This window comes from Chaetodon auriga, chromosome 4, assembly GCF_051107435.1.
Source record: "Chaetodon auriga isolate fChaAug3 chromosome 4, fChaAug3.hap1, whole genome shotgun sequence".
NCBI lineage: Eukaryota > Metazoa > Chordata > Actinopteri > Chaetodontiformes > Chaetodontidae > Chaetodon > Chaetodon auriga.
The window spans coordinates 13,007,906-13,024,934 of NC_135077.1; the positions used below are offsets into that span (position 1 = coordinate 13,007,906).

At 43.2% G+C, this 17,029-nt stretch overlaps 2 protein-coding genes across 2 annotated transcripts; both read right to left on the reverse strand.

Annotated features, from left to right (window-relative positions):
- Nucleotides 1–906: 906 nt before the first annotated feature.
- On the reverse strand, nucleotides 907–9,342 carry capn9 (calpain 9). The gene is made up of 20 exons (XM_076729319.1): nucleotides 9,043–9,342; nucleotides 7,934–8,003; nucleotides 7,719–7,837; nucleotides 7,357–7,490; nucleotides 6,715–6,883; nucleotides 6,475–6,558; nucleotides 6,080–6,165; nucleotides 5,909–5,986; nucleotides 4,934–5,094; nucleotides 4,644–4,801; nucleotides 3,939–4,147; nucleotides 3,679–3,715; nucleotides 3,520–3,600; nucleotides 3,075–3,132; nucleotides 2,647–2,711; nucleotides 2,473–2,541; nucleotides 2,173–2,251; nucleotides 1,925–2,041; nucleotides 1,771–1,829; nucleotides 907–1,574 (listed from the first exon to the last, which is right to left on the reverse strand). The coding sequence occupies exons 1-20, from the start codon at nucleotides 9,247–9,249 to the stop codon at nucleotides 1,548–1,550; spliced, it is 2,067 nt and encodes a 688-aa protein (XP_076585434.1). The 5' UTR covers nucleotides 9,250–9,342; the 3' UTR covers nucleotides 907–1,547.
- A 1,424-nt stretch (nucleotides 9,343–10,766) lies between these two features.
- taf5l (TAF5-like RNA polymerase II, p300/CBP-associated factor (PCAF)-associated factor) lies at nucleotides 10,767–16,860 on the reverse strand. The gene is made up of 5 exons (XM_076729110.1): nucleotides 16,681–16,860; nucleotides 16,006–16,147; nucleotides 15,727–15,831; nucleotides 14,735–15,495; nucleotides 10,767–13,740 (listed from the first exon to the last, which is right to left on the reverse strand). The coding sequence occupies exons 2-5, from the start codon at nucleotides 16,142–16,144 to the stop codon at nucleotides 12,943–12,945; spliced, it is 1,803 nt and encodes a 600-aa protein (XP_076585225.1). The 5' UTR covers nucleotides 16,145–16,147; nucleotides 16,681–16,860; the 3' UTR covers nucleotides 10,767–12,942.
- Nucleotides 16,861–17,029: the final 169 nt, after the last annotated feature.

The window sequence follows — 17,029 nt, forward strand, 5'->3', positions numbered from 1 at the left end:
CAAACCAGGACATTTTTTATTCTTGTCAAAAAGATTTTGTAGCTCATGAATGATCTAACACGAATACATGGTTTTATTAATGATTCAATTTGTGTCATTGGGGACTGTGGTTTTATTCCCTCCACATTATGCACTGTTGGTATAGTCCAAATAGGGTAGGTTTCGTCTCTTTTCTTTGCAATTGGCAAACCGGTTTATTGTCGCAGTACCGCCACCTGCTGGATCGAAAGTTCTGGATTGACGGGTTAATCTTTTCCTTAATGTCTATATATATTTTCCATGATGCATTCCCAAAACGATTTTTTAGTGTAACATCACTTTTTGCTTCCTTCAGGGTTAAGAGCTGTCTCTTCAGTCCTCATCACAGACACTACAAAGGATAAGTGTTTGATTGGAACCTGTGTGTCTTAACTCAAACGGGTAATGATGATCTCTCCTATTTCATTGACATCACAGTATTCTAGTCACACGCATATCAGGAGAGCTGTACTGGATAATGCAGTCATTATTCTATATTTTTCTCATTGTCAATAAATCCCATAAAAAGACTAAAACCAACAATGTGTGACTCTGTCGCTGAAGAATTTCTGCTCTTCCTACCCTATGTGGCTTCAAGACCCGAGCCCACTGGTACCTGCTGAAGATGTACACCCTTAAAAGTAGGTCACATATCTATCATTTAATTTTTTAACAAGGCTCAGTGGTTTCCTAAAATAACAAACATTACTCAAACAGGAGGAAATAGAGCATTTGTTTGGGACTATTTTCAGCGGCAGATTAATCTACTGTGAGTATAGAGAATAGTTGTGGGAACCAGATGGTGTATGTGCTGTTGAATCAAAATAAACCACAGCCTGTGTGTTCATGGCAATGAAAGAACATGTCAGCCAGTGCGACAGTGTGGCTCAGTGATGTGTTTTTAATAGTTTCTGGACAGAAATGGAGCTCTATGGCACAGAGGAAGAAGCTCTATACACACAATATCTGTCAATGAATGTTATTGGTAACATCTCGTGGTTGCAAGAAAGTTGTACTGAGAAAAGGGTTTTCCAGCCAACGTCAGTGTGTTCACTCTTTTCCAGATTTCACTTTAAATATTTGTGTTATATAAAGTCATTAAAATGAGCTCTACATTGACCAGCTGTGACTGTAAAGTGATGGAAACATTCATGTATCAATAATTATGACCCAATTACATCCAAATTTAATAAAAGTGACTGATAACTGTGTAACACAGTAGCATTTCCTCACATCAAAGGCAAAAGTTTTATTGAAAATGTATTTCCATTCATGCAGAGCAGAGAAAATAAAAAAAAACTTTTGTCCAAAAGCAAAAGCCTGCAAATTTTAACATCTGATGCCCCGTGTCAATACTTTAACTCTTACATTATTTGCTCAAAAAAACAGATAGACGTTGAGACTCTGAAACATGGAAAATAAAGCTTGTTTTCATATTCATCATTTCAGCCTGAACATTCAACACTCTGCACTCCAACGTTGATCCCTGTGCTCTGTTCTTCTGGTGGCTCTCCCCTCTCAGCGTCCCCTCAGACATTCATCGCCATCAGCAGGAACTGTGCGGTAAACAGAAGGTAAATATTTAAAGCTCATTTAGTATTAAGAGAAAAAAGAAGCAAAACTAATCTTGTGACAACAAAAGCAATCAAATGACATATAAATCCCATCATCTGGAGTAGATGTGGTGAAAGAAACACTTGGGAGTTATTTGCAGAGATTACAGGACGTGGTGCTGCATGGCTGTGTTTTTACCTGCATGATGTTCATGTTCACACGTCCCCTCTTGTATTTATCCATAGCTTGGAAAGCTCCTGGTTATGAGAGAGAGATTCAGTCAGCACAAAGTGGCCAATAACTTTCTGAAAGCTGATTTTAACACCAAGAAACATTGTCTTTTTTCACGCACTGAACATGTTCTCCAGACGGACGATGCAGGTGAGGTAGTCGTCGAAGTCGATGTCATAGTTGGTGTCAGCAAACCTCAGGCCGATCAGCTGCAGGAGCTTGTTGTTAAGCTGCATGCCTGCATGGGAACAAAGCAGCACCGTTAACCTTCAGAAATGTCAGGAAATCTAATCAGAGCATTTCAAAGGAAATTAAAACAGTGTGTTAATAGTTCTGCACAAGTTTAAACAGCATCCAGTCGACTGTCACCTGCAGCTTTGAGAGCGGTGCGAAGCTCGTAGGACGACATCTTCCCTGAGCGGTCGGTGTCGAAGGACAAGAAGAGCATCTGCAACAACAGAGGTTCACCTTCAACAGGCTGAAGAACCCACAAAACGTCCACCACTGCAGCTGATTTACAGCAGACGATGGAGGAAAGTAACTTCCATTTTCTGCTATTTTATACTTCCTCTCTACTACATTTTGGGGCAAATATGAGTAAATAATGATAAATTTGAATAAATTCTTCCACCACTGATTTGCAGTTTCATCACATAAATCAACACGTACGATCCACTTCTTCATCTTTTCCCAGAAGACCTTGAACTCTTGGAACTCCAGCTTGCCTGTGTTGTCCACCTGGTTTACTGTCAAGGACAAAACTTTGCAGTGTGGTAATTAGTTGATCTGCTATTTAAATCATTCTGTTCTCCTCCCTCTAATCTACAGTGTGAGGAAGGATACGTCCATCAGGTTGATGATACTGTGGCAGGTGCTGAGAGTCAGGCCGTCAAACTTGATCTCTTTTCCTGAAGACCAAATAGACAAAACACATGTCAGGAAACAACTCAAGATATTTTGGCTGCTTATTAATTTGCATCATTAGAGCGATAAAGCACAGAAGGAAAAGCAAGAAGAAATGGCACTTTCTCTGATTTTTATGTATACAGAATATACATAAATATTTTATTCTGCTGTAGAGTTAGATGAGAGGATTGATATCTGTCCATTAAATGTACGGCTGTAGCATAAAGGCTGGAAACAGGCAGACACAGCTAACCTGCCTACTGTCCAAAAGTTGCCAAATCTGCCCACTTTCATCTTGTGAGATCAGAAGAATGAGTTTGTGAATAACTGACCAAAAAAATTGTTTCATCTCATCATTCACTTACTTCTGCTGAGAACACCGTTCAGCATCTGCTGGAGCTCTCTGACAGAGATGGCCTGGTCCTGCAGACACACCACGTTAACATCATACACTGCAGAATACAGTAATTATCTACTGAACTAGGAATATCTGCAAATATGAGCCTTTCATCACTCTAGCTCATTAGTTATTAGTTAAGCTGCATTCCTAATGTTTTGTGCAACTTGGGGACAAAATAACTCAACAAAAAGCTGAAAGGCAAACATCCCTGATGTAAAGTAACACATTAGCAAAGAAGCTGCTTCTCAATTACCATTAATCCAGACTTCACAATTTGGCAGTATTGACTCGAGAGGTAATTACTCTGTTTGACTACACTTTGTCCTACAGCGCAGCAATAAGAAAGACCAGTTTATTCCTCTAAAGTGCGTTAAATGTGGGCTGATCTCATGAAGCTGCTGTTGTCTTACCGGCCCAGCCAGCTGCTCAAACAGCCTCCTCAGGCCTTTCTCCTCGTCTGATTCCTCCTCTGGAAGGCTGGGTGGGGGCGGCTGGTGGAAACAACACAGCATCAGTACAAGCAGACAAGACTGGATGACTGATTCTCATCTCATCTCTCATCTACTTACGTCTGGGAGGTCAGCATCGACTTTGCTCCCCATCTCCCTGTGGAAGAGAACCACACACTGTGATAAAAACACTCTGTGCTGACGTTTCATATCTTTTCATTTTCAGCAGTTATTCAGTGTAACCCCAAGGATTTTATTCATGTGTGCTCTGATTGCTTAAATTTTAAATTCTATTTGGGTTTTAAACAGCACTGACTTTTTTGTTTGCTGTCTGACTTTTGTCCCTCATGTTCAAACTGGACCCAGAGATGAACACTCACAGAGCGTTGGCCGCCTTCTCAGAGAAGATCCTGATGAGGAAGTCGGCCTCGTGGTGGGGCTGAAAGGTGGTGGGGATCAGCAGGTATTTCCCAGGAGGCAGCGTGAAGCGCTCTGACACCTCCCGCATGTTGATGTAGGTCTTGCTGCGAGCTTTGGACGGATGGTAGCGGAAGAAATCTTTCCCCGTTTGGTCCTCGTCATCTGGAGCCTGAACGGGGAGACAAAGAGAGAAAAGGGCATTAATTTAGCGTGTTGTAAGTTAAAAGTAAAGACAGAGGAGTGACAGAAGTTTAAAGCTGACAGATGGAGGGTTTCAGATTATTTGAACAGTTGGCAGATGATTCACTGACAAAACAATGTGTCCAAAAGGTCCATTTAGTAGCCTTCCTGAGGCTTTGGATTGCATCAAATGATCTTCATCCAATGGGCTTTGCTCTGTCATTATTTCCATTTTTCTGAGCGTTTTAAAGACTTCTTGTCCATGTTTGTTTCTCTTTCTTCTACAACGGCTGATGAGGATCAAGTGATCCAGAACAGCTACTAAATGGACCTTGAGGTGAGGCTGTTTTGTCAACTGCTGTTTTCAGCATCAAGTTTCAACTTTGAACCTCAGGCTCATGAAAGAGATGTAAATTTTTAAATTGATGACGCTATGTGATAGAAAAAAAGTGGGACCATTAAAAGGAAACCACTTCACTTTATACCTCGTATACTGCGAAGCCGATGGTCTCTAAGTCCAAGCCTTCCTTCCTCAGCTTTCGTCTGTTCTTCTGCATCAGAGCGATCACCACGCTGCACACATCATCATCATCATCAGCGTCCTCCAGCTGCAGCTTGAACTGCGGGTTGGTCCAAAATGTGTCTGCGGATTAAAGATGCAGAGCTTTAGAGGCCAGTTTGGGATACAAACACAAACTGAAATAAGCTGACATTTGGCCAGTTTAATGACACCATGTTGAGAAAAATGCTTCAGTCTCAGCTCTGGTGGTCTCACCGATGTAGTTCCTGCAGCCTCCAGCAGTGGAGCCGCGGATCCAGCTTCCCTCAAACAAGTTGACCTCCCAGTGGCGCTTTGTGTTGTCGGTCAGATCGTCGGGGGTCATGTTGCAGATCTCCACCTTGTCGTAGTTCCTCTTGAAGTCCTCGAACTCCATCCTGGAGTCACAAACACAATCACTGTCATCTCCAAATACGGTGACTTCATAAGCTCAGCATCATCACATTTGTGTATAACGGCATAATGTTCAAAAGGCCACAGAATAAAGCAAATTTGACTGTGGTCATGAGGTCACTTTTTAGATTTGAGTTGTCTTTATTGGACAGTGACAGTGAAATAGAGGAGGGTGACACCTGCAGCTTTGTGGCATCCACTGTAACCATTCAGCTACAGAGGCGCTCCCATGTGGTCATATTCGAAACTCATTTGACATACTTAGATAATTCAAGGCCTCTTGAGACGTGAATGTAATACACACACGGCATTTGTACATTATTTTGCTTTGTATTTTCAGGAGCACTGCATGGGGCCCCTAATGGATTATATATGAGTAATGATCGATATATTTACATTCTCTTTCAATAATCATTTGATATATCAGTGAATTGGTTTTTAAATAAATCTCATGTGATGTTTGTGTTTGTCAACCTCACACAGGGTCCTGACCTATAGGCTGAGAAACTCTGCTGCACAGGCTCTTTGATTAGGTAATTTAGCAAATGTAGCATTTACCAAAACTTCTCTCACCTTTTTGACTTGTTAGTCATTGTAAACATTTCCATTAACAAGAGCAGACTGAGGTCCAAGATGTCTGACAGTAACCTCTACTATCTACTTTGAACCCCCACAGCCTGACAGCACATGTTCAGTTCACAGCCCAGCTGCATACATGCTACATATCTGGTGTGCAATCCTACAATTAAGAAGATTTTTGAACCTTCAGTTGGGACCAAATTCATCACATGGACTCACCAGAATTCACCGTCATCTGTTGAATTCTGCAGGATACGATTTTTTTCCGCTCTGTCAACGTAACCCCACTCTCGGGAACTGAAACAGATGGAGACAAAACAATCTGTTGCAACCTGATCATGCAGGAATCAGAGAGAGTCAGGATAAAGTGGCACCATCCTGAATGCTTACTTGTCACTCCATGGGCCGTTCCACTCGACCTGACCCCAGGGGTTTCTGACCCGGATCAGCTGGACCGTGTTACCTCTATAATTCACCTGAAAACCAGACAATCCATGAGTTTTTAAATGTGTTTACGTTATCGTTTAAAAGTGGCACAATCTTGATTTGTTTACACATTAAAATCTATGTTTGCCTGCCTCAATATGGAACTTAGCTGTAACTGGCATGTGCGTTTAAGTTCATAAGTTGAAAAACATGATCAGCAATGATTTCTACAGCAGCATGTTAAGTGCATTTTTCAGTGTCATTGTATGTTTTCCTCATGGAAACAACAATTGAGATGAACTTAGCTCCTTGTGTGGGCTTTCCAAGCATCACTTACATTACAGGGATGGGAGTCTTACCTGCTCCAGGCCTGTGATGGAGTACGCATGTCCCTTCACCAGGCCGGTGGTCGTCTTGGCCTCAGACTCTGCAGAGCTGGTGATCTGGAGAAAACCAAAACACCCAGAGAGGTTTAGAACAGAAGAGCTGCGCTGAAGTACTGACTGATGGAAGTAACAATAGTTAAAAGCTTGAAATATATGCTGTATGTACAGTCAGTAGCTTTAAACAAGAGCATTTCTTTGGATTTTGGCCTTTACATCAATAGAGCATCCCATCATGGAGCCTCTGTCCAGAGCCTTCTTCATGATGGAGAACAGGTTGTTTGGAGATTTCTTGGTTTCGTATACTTCTCCGACACCGCCAGTAAAATCCTCCATGGCCTCCATTGTGCTGCCGCCCTTCAGGGACTCATAGCTGCCGTGCAGTCTAAAATAAACAGAATAATGCATCACTGTGGTTAACATGGATTTAAAATGCCAAACTTAAATATTTACTTGCATTTTGACAATTAGAGTTTTGTAAAGCAGTCTCATTTTAAGAGTTTAAAGATGTGGTTTGAGCTAAATGCTAACATCAGCATGATAATGCTAAAATATTTAACATGTTCACCATCTTACTTTTTTATGTTAGTATGCTAACATTTGCTCTTTAACACTTAGCACAAAGTGCAGCAGAGGCTGATGAGAATCTCATCAGTTTTGCCAGCAGGCTTTGTAGATATAAACAAAGGCATTGGACAAATAAACTTTTTTTAGCTGATGGCACAAACTGTAAGGTTAAATGATGAGCGTTTATCCTGAAAGGGACATGAACGCCCGTCTGAAATTTTCACGGCAGGCCATCCAACAGTTGTTGAGACATTTCACTCAAAACCACAAATGAAAATGAAGTATTGTTACTTGGCGTAGGCTTTCTCCAGCAGGGCGCTCCAGAACTCGTTGTTGGAAGCAGAGTGAAGCATGATGAGCTGATTTCTCACTGACGGCAACCTGTCGTCCACCACGATGTCCAGCCATTTGTTGTGCTGCCAGAACTGAGGGAGAAACAGAGAATGTGTCACAAAGGAGTTTGTTTCTACAATGCTGTTCATCCACTGCCTACAGCTCATTATCTATCATCTGTAACACACAGAAGTTCCAAAAATCAGGTGGGTTAATGTGATTAACCAGCAGGACAACATAATACTTAGTCACATGACGGCCAATAAACTGTCTCTGCTCAGACGCCTCATTAGCCTGCAGCCAATCAACCGGTGGTGTACCTGGAAGTGAAAGATGCCAGCGTATCTGTGGTCAAAGTCCTGGTCATGGGGGACCACTCGTGCCAGGGTGTCTTTTTTGAGGGTCAAGGATGCAATGGCGGCTAGAAGCCAGCAGTCCCCTATGGTGACAAACAGGTGCATCATGGGTAAATGGCTGAAATGTGTGCATATGAAACACACAAACTGACTTGTGCAGAAAGTTTAAGTATACCAACCAAGCTGTCCTTGGCAAATGTCTGTCCTGTCAGCATTGCCTACGATGAACTTCGGGTTGCTGCAGAGTTCCTGTTGAACAGGTGAGAAACAGTACAAGAACAGGCAGGTTTATTTAAAAAAAAAAAAAAAAATGACAGTTGAGAGGTGACATGGGTGCCTTTGATAGGTGTGTTCACATTCCAGGTATATTAATCAGCCTGAAATCCCAGTCACTGGAGCACAAAAAACACACCACACACCAAATGCAAGCAGCTGAAGCATTTACTCTGAAGGAACGCCCACGACAGAAATGTGGACTCATTGTCAAGAACATGAATGATGAGTTTTCTCCAGCTCACTCAAGTCACTTCTGACGGCATGTTAACAAGAACAGATGCTGGAAATGAGCTAAAACAAATACCATACTGAAGGCAATGAGAGCTAAAAAAGATCACATAGCTTTAATGATCTGATGGTAAAAATCGAGAAAGCTTAAACAAATGTCTTATTTTAAGGCTGATCAGCTAGAGGCAGCTAGCTGCAGACAGTTTTACTGTAGATAACACTGAGGTGTGGGGATAAAGTCTGCGTATGGAGCTCAGAGTGAGGAAGCAGCCCATGCACTTGACTCTATTTACACTGTTGTCTAGCAGAACTGGTTTTGCAGCTCTGGCTGGATAAATACTTAATTGCTGTTTTTGTATTAAAACCAATAAAACCAACTAGCACTTCATTCATTCAGTGGAGTAATAGCAGTAATTGCTGATTCTCTGTCTTTTGTGCAGCAGTTTCTTGGTTTTCATGTATTCAGGTTGCACTGAAGCAGAGTTTTGTTCAGTGTCTCTTAGAACAGTATAACCAGTTTCAATCACTCACTAAAAACAGCTAGAATGTTCAAGAGTGTTGACACATAAAAAATAACCTCTCATATGACCAGTCCACTAGAGACCACATTTCGTTCATTCAGTGTTTCAAAAACTGGATTTAAGGCATGAATTGTTAAATTTAACACATTTCAAAACCACTTGGCCTGAAGGAGACACAGCTTGAAACATTTGGAGACTTTTCTAGAACAACAGATCATTAAAACTTAAAATCTGAAATCTAACAGTGTTACGTGCCTACATACCTTAGGCCTCTTCCATTCAAACTGCACAGGAACACTCTGGCTGAAGAAGAGCGAGGAGTCTGTGGCGGGGAAGTCTGGATCCTCAAACAGGACCCCCCTCTGCAGACATTCCTGCCTCAGCTGCTCAAACGACTTCCCATCTGACTGCGTGTCCAAGGCCTTGGAGGAGCCGGAGCCCCGGCCTTGCAAGGTGGACTGGAGAGGCATCCTCTTCTTTGGGAAGAACCTCAGTGAGTGCAGGAGAAGGAGACGTGAGGTGGTGTGTGATGGAGAGAGGCGCCTGCTGTGTGTTTGATGCAGAGACAAGCCTGTCAGGTCGGTACAGCTTGGAAAGGTACACGCCCTCCAGACAGAAACTGGTTTATCCTCCTATGGTGATGAACCTCGCCCCTGCTGACTCTCTCTCTCTCTCTCTTTCTGGCCTGCAGGAAAGTCTAAGAATTAATATCTGATTGTCTGCAAGCAAATAAATTAAATAGCTACAGGTTCAAAAACTTGTGAAAGCCCAGTGAAAATCATGTATGTTTAGATGTGGTGAATGTTTGTGATAAACTGGATGACGTGTTCATTTCTTCGGCTAAAAAAAGGCAAAAAGAGGCAAAAACGATCACGAGATGCAAAATGACTACAGAGAGATGAACATCTGCAAACATCACGTCCGACTCGGATGGGAGAGGGGCCGTTCACATGGGGTCAGGGGCCCACGGTCTCATCATCCATCCACAGTTACAGATCTTTCGGGGTGTGCCCTGCTGCACCCTGCCACCCACAGCAGTAAAACACTTCTGTCTGTCTCCTGTCCACATTCCTGCTGCACAGAATGTGGATTCCTTACATATCTTAACATGAGTGTGTATGTACACAGTTATGCATTGTGAGATTAACATCTGTGACGGTTTGCTTGCAGCTCAGGTGTTTTCCATAGAAGCACCTACATTACATGTATGCCATGCAAACTTAAATTAGAAACTGAGCGATCATGGGCAGAGGAGGTGAGCAGCATCCTCTGCCTGCTCTACACAGTCGATGGCTGTGGTTGAAGAAATACTTATTTAAAAGTAACAGTATCTCAGTGTACAAATACTGTATAAAAACATAAAAGTACTGCCCCCAAAACATACTTTAAGTCCCAAAAGCAAAAGTACTCATTATGCAGAATGACCCCTGAATTACAAATATCAATGCATTAATTATTTCATCACATTCATTTTGCAGTTGGTAAAGGTGGTACATTTTAATTACTTCATATACTGCTGGGTAACATGAATCCCAACATCTGCAGCTGGCTGGGAAGCCAAGGACTGCTGCTCTGACTTCATGGCAGTCGTTCCTTGATGTTCGTCTTGTTCAAAAACCTGCACTATCATCATCTTTCCAGCAGGTGATGAGTAATATTTATTTAAAGGAAAACAGTCTTTTGACCCGATTGTGTCAATGTGGAATTTACTCTGTGAAAAAAAAATCAGCAGATATCTGTCATTGTGTTCCCAGACTCTGAAAATAAGGGTTAGATGACTTGTATGACCAGCTAACCCAGGTTTAAAGGTCTGCTGATGTGCGTCCTGTCTAACCAGTCTGATACACCAGGTTTAGCGTGTACCAGGATGTTTCATCTGCGGTGAAACAGAATCACAATAAACAAGATGAGGCCCAGCATAAAAAAAGAGGTTCAAACCATCATGTCACAAGTGACTAAATAAAGAAGGAACGGGCTGAAGCAGAGTTCAAATAAATTCTGTTATTTATTTCTTTGTTTTGGGCCTACAGGAGGGAAACGAACGTTTACTGGCAGACATAAAGACAGACTTCCTGGCTGAACTTAATATATGTAAAAATAAAAAAAAGAAATCACACCGACTTTATGAAAACAATCCAGAAATATTCAATCAGTTCCTACATCGGCATTTTCAGCCCTCGTTCAGCACAACCTGGGTGGCAACTCTTGGCAGCCAAAATATTACAAAAATACAGTATATTTACACTTTTTAAGCATTGCACAGTTCATGCCATCCGCAGAATAGTGTGAAAAATACAGCCTTTAATTCTGAGAAATTTCCTCAATAAGGCTATTTACACTTTGTCCAGGCTGACTCAGAGACAAAGCAACAGCACCGACTGCTGCTGAGAAGAAACGACCACTTCCTGTTATGGCATTTTTAAGTTCACAGGGTCACTTGTTAGCTTCTGTATTCCACCTCTGAGACCCTTTAACATCTCCTAATACTCTCTAACTCCATGGGCATCAATGCAAACATATTTTCTTCCTTTCTGCAACCTTCTTCTGGTAGATGTGACTTTGGCCAACAACAGCTTTTTGTTGTTTTATGTCATAAAACAAACAAAAATAACTTTTGGAAATAGGCTTCTTTGCTGTCTTACCCAACGTCAGATCAGAAGATTCAGTTTCATCCAGTACATGGAAAAGTTCAGAGCTAGAACTGATTATCAGCCAGAGTGAAAGCAGAAGCTCCTGGTTCTGTTCCAGAAGTGAGAAAGCCCATTGAAAATCCTGCTGATAGATGCAACTACGCTAATAACTAAAAATACAGCCTCTCTCAACAGCATGTCGTTTCGTATGTTCAAATAAAGATGGTACTTTTTGGAAAAATGATCTAATGTTGTTGTTTATTCAAAATGTATGTCATTAGCGGCCTTTAAGGAACACCATTTCCCATTAGTCTGAGACATTTGAAGGCAAAACATCACGAAAGTTCTCGTATGTCGGCTTGTTTTCGACAACATTGAACATTTTAAAACTTTGGTTTCTTGTAGTTAAGCATTTATATTCCTCAAAGTAACGTATCGAAATAAAGATTCATTTCTTTAATGAAACTCAGGTATCGAATCAGCAACAGAAGTGAAGAACTTCAAACGACATGTTATCTTAGCTTGGTGCAAACATCGAAAGCCGGCGGGACTGCTAGCCTAGCTCCTGTAGAGAGAGATAAACACACCTTCAAAAGACTCCAAAGCTTATTTGCATGTACTTTTTAAGAATTTTAGAATTATAATATTGACACAAGATAGCATTTAAGCATTTCTTCAACTGCTGGGAGCAGCGTCTCAAAAGGTTTCAGCTCTGTGACACAGCTGAGGACAGCATGGACTGGTCAAGAACTTTGTTAGCCTACAAAACGTTACATGTAAACACGTTTCCCCCTTCTTTCAGTATCTGTGCGAAGCTAGGCTAAACACATCATGGCTGCAGCTCTGTACTGGATGCTGGTATTCACTTTGGGTAAGGCAGCTAACAAGTGTGTTTCTCCAAATGTCAGGCTTTAACACATGAATTGTGGGAAAGGAAGTGCAACTCAGTACACCGTTTACTGCAGAGGGTCCTCCTAATATTCTGTACACCAGGGAACAGTCCGTCAAATAAAACAAACGGGAAGACAGAAACAGAACATGAACATTTTCATCTCCATTTGGGTCAAACTGATTGTTGCAGATTCAGTTTTTGTTTTTAATCCCACAGGAACATTTTATATGCTGCTTTTATAGATCAGAAATCTTGTGCATGACAGCAGAGTAAACAGTTTTCCATCCTCAAGGCTGAGTCGAATTTTACACTTTTTAATCATCTGGTGCACGAGAAACTGACAAATTCCTTAATACTGACATCTAGTGAAGACGCTTTGGTAATGAGAAAATACGACCAGGAATATCTAACCCAGTTTATGAAGAATGAGACTTGCGAATTACCTAAAAAAAAAAAATGGATCCTTGAAACTTGCCAAGAACTAATGGCGAAAACGATGTGTGATGGTGACACTGAACCTCTCCATGTTTGGCTCAGGGACGAGAACACAACAGTCTGCAGGTGACAGCATCTTCAAACAAACATCTGGAGATATTCCAGCTTTCCTCCCAAACATTAACGCAAAAAACAGTCAGCCATGGCTACTGCTCTGCTTTCTCTTGTGCAGTCCCTGTCACCAGCAGCAGGTTGCAGGCCATGAACTGGACATTCAGCACATTGCTGGTGTTTCCAGTGTACAGTCCCACCAGTTCACTGGATGAGCCATCAGCTGGTGTCCCGCCGTGAGAGTTCCTGATGTCCCACACCCGGACTGAGTTGTCCATAGACGACGATGCCACCAGGCTGCTGTCCGGGCTGAAAGACAGGCTGGTGACGCTGTCTGTGTGTCCCCGCAGGTCTTTGAACAACGTCCCTGAAGCTAAGTCCCACAGCTTCACCCTCTGGTCTTCTCCGGCAGATGCCAAATACTTCCCATTCGGTGAGAAAGCAAGTGAGAGCACTGGGCCACGGTGGCCAGTGAAGAGGCGAACAGACGCCCCCTGCTGGGTGCTCCACAGTCGGACAGTCTTGTCTGTGGAGCCGGTGGCCAGGTAGTTGGAGTTGGGGTGGAATTTGACACAGTCGACGTCGGCGAGATGCCCAGCATACAGCCGCAGCGGGTAGGTGCGGGAGAACGTCCAGAGGCGGGCCGTGCGGTCGTGGGAGCCGCTGGCGAAGTAAAGGCTGCAGGGGCTGACGTCCACGTCCCACACCGGGTAGGCATGGCCCTGGTAGAGCGCCGTGTTGGTGAAGCTACCCAGGTCCCAGTAGCGGATGGTCGTGTCCTCAGAGCAGGAGAGCAGGCCGGAGCTGTCTGTCAGGAAGGCGGTACGAAACACCGGGCCGCTGTGACCCCGTAGCATCTTTATCTCGCTGCCGCAGCTGTCTTCTTCATCCACCTGAGGGGAAACGATGGCAAAATGTGACACCCGACACACCACTGAAAATTTAAAAAAGACCTGGGACTTGATCTGGAGTAGTTTTAACAAATGACCAATGTAACTCTGTCTTAATCTTGATAATCATGGCTGAAAGCATCTGAAAGTGGTGCACAGAGTTCATTTAAATTGGCAAAGATTTATCCCAACATGGAGCCGTTATGTCCTCGATGTCGAGGTCAGCCAGCAGACTTAATGCACGAGCTCTGGCTGTGTCTGAACTTCTCCGACTTCTGGATAAGCTTTTAGTGAGATGTTTGAAATTGACTTTGACCCTGACCCAGTCTGTGCCCCCTTTGGTTTAACATGAAAGGAATCACACGTTCTTTTAGCAAATGAAGCCTCTGTGGTCACAGATCTCACTACACTCCTTGTGTGATGTTTGATCCTTTTAAAATCCCCTAAAATCTTTTCTCATTTGGTCAAAGTTGTTATGCATCTCTGAAAGCTAGAATAAAATAAATATCAGTTAACTAATTTATCAAAACATAATATATGTTTTCACTAAATGGAAACACTGCTGCTGTCAAATTAAATAGTAATATTATGATATTACTTGTGTGCATTATTGTTAATAATTAATCACTTAATTTATTAATGTAATCTACCATTGATTGATAATTGGTCATTTATACCAGCAAGCCATATATGGTGTGGGTCAGGCTTCTCAAATATGAGTATTTTATATCACTGTAAATTGAATGTCTTTGGGTTTTGTGATGATTTTTTTCCTGTATTTTATGACATTTTACAAACCAAAAGATAATGTGGCTTAGTGAAAAATGGACAGGTGAAATAGTAATATAATACTCTAGCTATGTACATCACAAATTGCAAAAACAAAGCCAACCATGCCTTCAACTTGCTGCTACAGTTAAACCAAAGTGTCTTCACTACATGATTAAACATACTTTAAACAACCATAAGACAACATTTATCTCTTCAGTTAACTCACTTCCTCCTCCAGGACGTCACAGGCCAGGTGGATGAGCGACACGTCAGCCTGGTGGGGTTTGGCCTTCAGCTTTCTGGCTCGGAGGCTCCACAGCTTCACTGTGGAGCTGTCAAAGCCGGCGGCCAGCAGCCGGCTGTCAGATGAGACCTCGGCAGTGTTCAACATCTGCTCCGTGTGGTGGAAGGCATAAAAACACACAGTGGTGAGTGTGGGGGGCCCCTCACGGACTTTCTTGATGCAGTCCTGCAGAGCCTCCAGGGCTGCCTCACTCTGTGGGATCCCTGCAGGGACCTCAAGCCCCTCCCCACCCTCAGCTCCATCCACTCCTGCCCAGGAGGAGGTGGAGTTTGGTGTGGTGGTCGCCCCGCTGGCACCTCCATACAGCTGGTAGTCTGTGCGCCTTGAGGCAGTGACCTCCACCTGCAGGTGGGTGCTGAGGGCCCTGCAGAGGGCACTGTTGTCCTCGCTCTGCAGGTAACGCAGCAGGTAGCTGTAGGCTGGCTCCGTCAGGTGAACCACGTACTTGTGCTCCAGGAAAGCACTCAGCTTGGAGTTGGCTGCAACATCCTGAGCAGTGAGAACGTGGCGGAGCTGCTCCACGATGGTGCGCTGTTCACTGTCTTGAAGAAAGGCACTATGGAAACGACTGTAAAAACCATCTACTGCTCCCTTCAGGCCACAGTGCACCATGTCCAGGTGGAGGTAGACGAAGAGCGGGTAGAGGATGCAGTTCACTTCCTTCGCCCAGGATATTTCTGTTTCTGATTTAGGAAGATAAAAGTAGTCTGAGGGTTTGGTAATTAAAAACAAGGTCACTAAGCATGCAAAAACTTGCCTTAGAAACATGATTTGCTATTTTCCAAAAGAACAGAGTAGACATTTCAAATGGTAAACCATTGACAATGTAAGTAAACAACTTAGTTGTGTAAAATACACAATCCTCTTAAGCTATGGATTTCAGTGACTGTGCAGTAGGACTGTGAATGTGATACCTGACAGAAAGGAACGCAGCCTGGAGTACTGAGTCTCATACTGCTGTGGGTCAGACTGGCAGGGCGCAGCAGTGACGATGTTGGCGCACCCCGACTCTGTCTGCACTGCTCAGACAACCAGAGAGAGGGGCAGAGAGAAGAGAAAGTAGATATACAATCATGTAAGTTAAAAAAAATGTAGCGTAAGAGGTAAGAAGCACAATATTTCCCTCTGCAGAGGTGTTGTTCCTCTGATGTGTCCTTGTTGCAACACCATCTTCATCTTAGCAGTGTGCTCACCTGTGAGGCTGGCAGCCATCTCCTCGGCTGACTGGAAGAGCTTGGCCCCTTTCAGGGAGCTATCAGTGTCCACATACTGTCTCCGCTTCAAGTACTGAGCCACAGCATACTGAATCTGCTCAGTTCGAACCCGCTTCATGACCTTAAAACAGAAGAAAAAGACGGCGTCACACACCTGAGACGTTTCAGAGAAAAGAATTCACCTGCACATCACTTTCTCTCTCATTCTGTCACACAAACATCATCAAGCACACCAAACGGATAAAAGCAGAGTGTTTTCAAGTGCAAAAAATACTTTAAAGCACGATGCATATCTTTTAAGGTGCTTTAAATCCGATTCATTACCCCCATGACAACATGAACGCTCTTAAATATTCCAGAGTTTCCACAGTAGCTATATAGCTAGCACAGAAGCGAGCTAATGAGTTCACTACCGCAGAAGACACCGAATAGACAGTCTAAATGTGTGTGTTAGTCTGAAACTCATGTGGAAGCCTGGGATACCTGGAGCCATGTATTAATCCAGTCTAAAAGCTGGCAGGTTTCCACTTAAGACGAGGATGCCCGAGGTGCTAACCGGCTAACTTAGCGCTAGTGACAGTGGGCCTGCGCCTCCAAACTTTTAGCGGGATTGATCCGGTTCCGTAACACCACCGGTAGAAAATCGATACTCACTGCATATCGGGCTGGTCTCCGTCCTCAGTTACTATATGCAAGCTGATGAGGTTTTAATGCAACTCAGTTTCCAGTTAAAGCTAAGCCGCTGCCAGTCGCTGCCGCTCCATCGTGGTTTTCCGCCCCCTGCTCAGCCTCCACCTAATCATGCTAGGTTAGTTAGCTCGCTGCTTTCATCTCTGATGGATAACGGCTATCGTTATTCTGCTCGTCCTCCTGGCTTTCCCCTGTTATCGCAGCGGTAAAGCTATCGAGGATCTATTACCCATGTCTGGATTGGTCTTGTCGTGCGCAGCAAAATTTGAACCAAACTTGATTTATTTATTTATTTATTTATTTTTTGTTACCA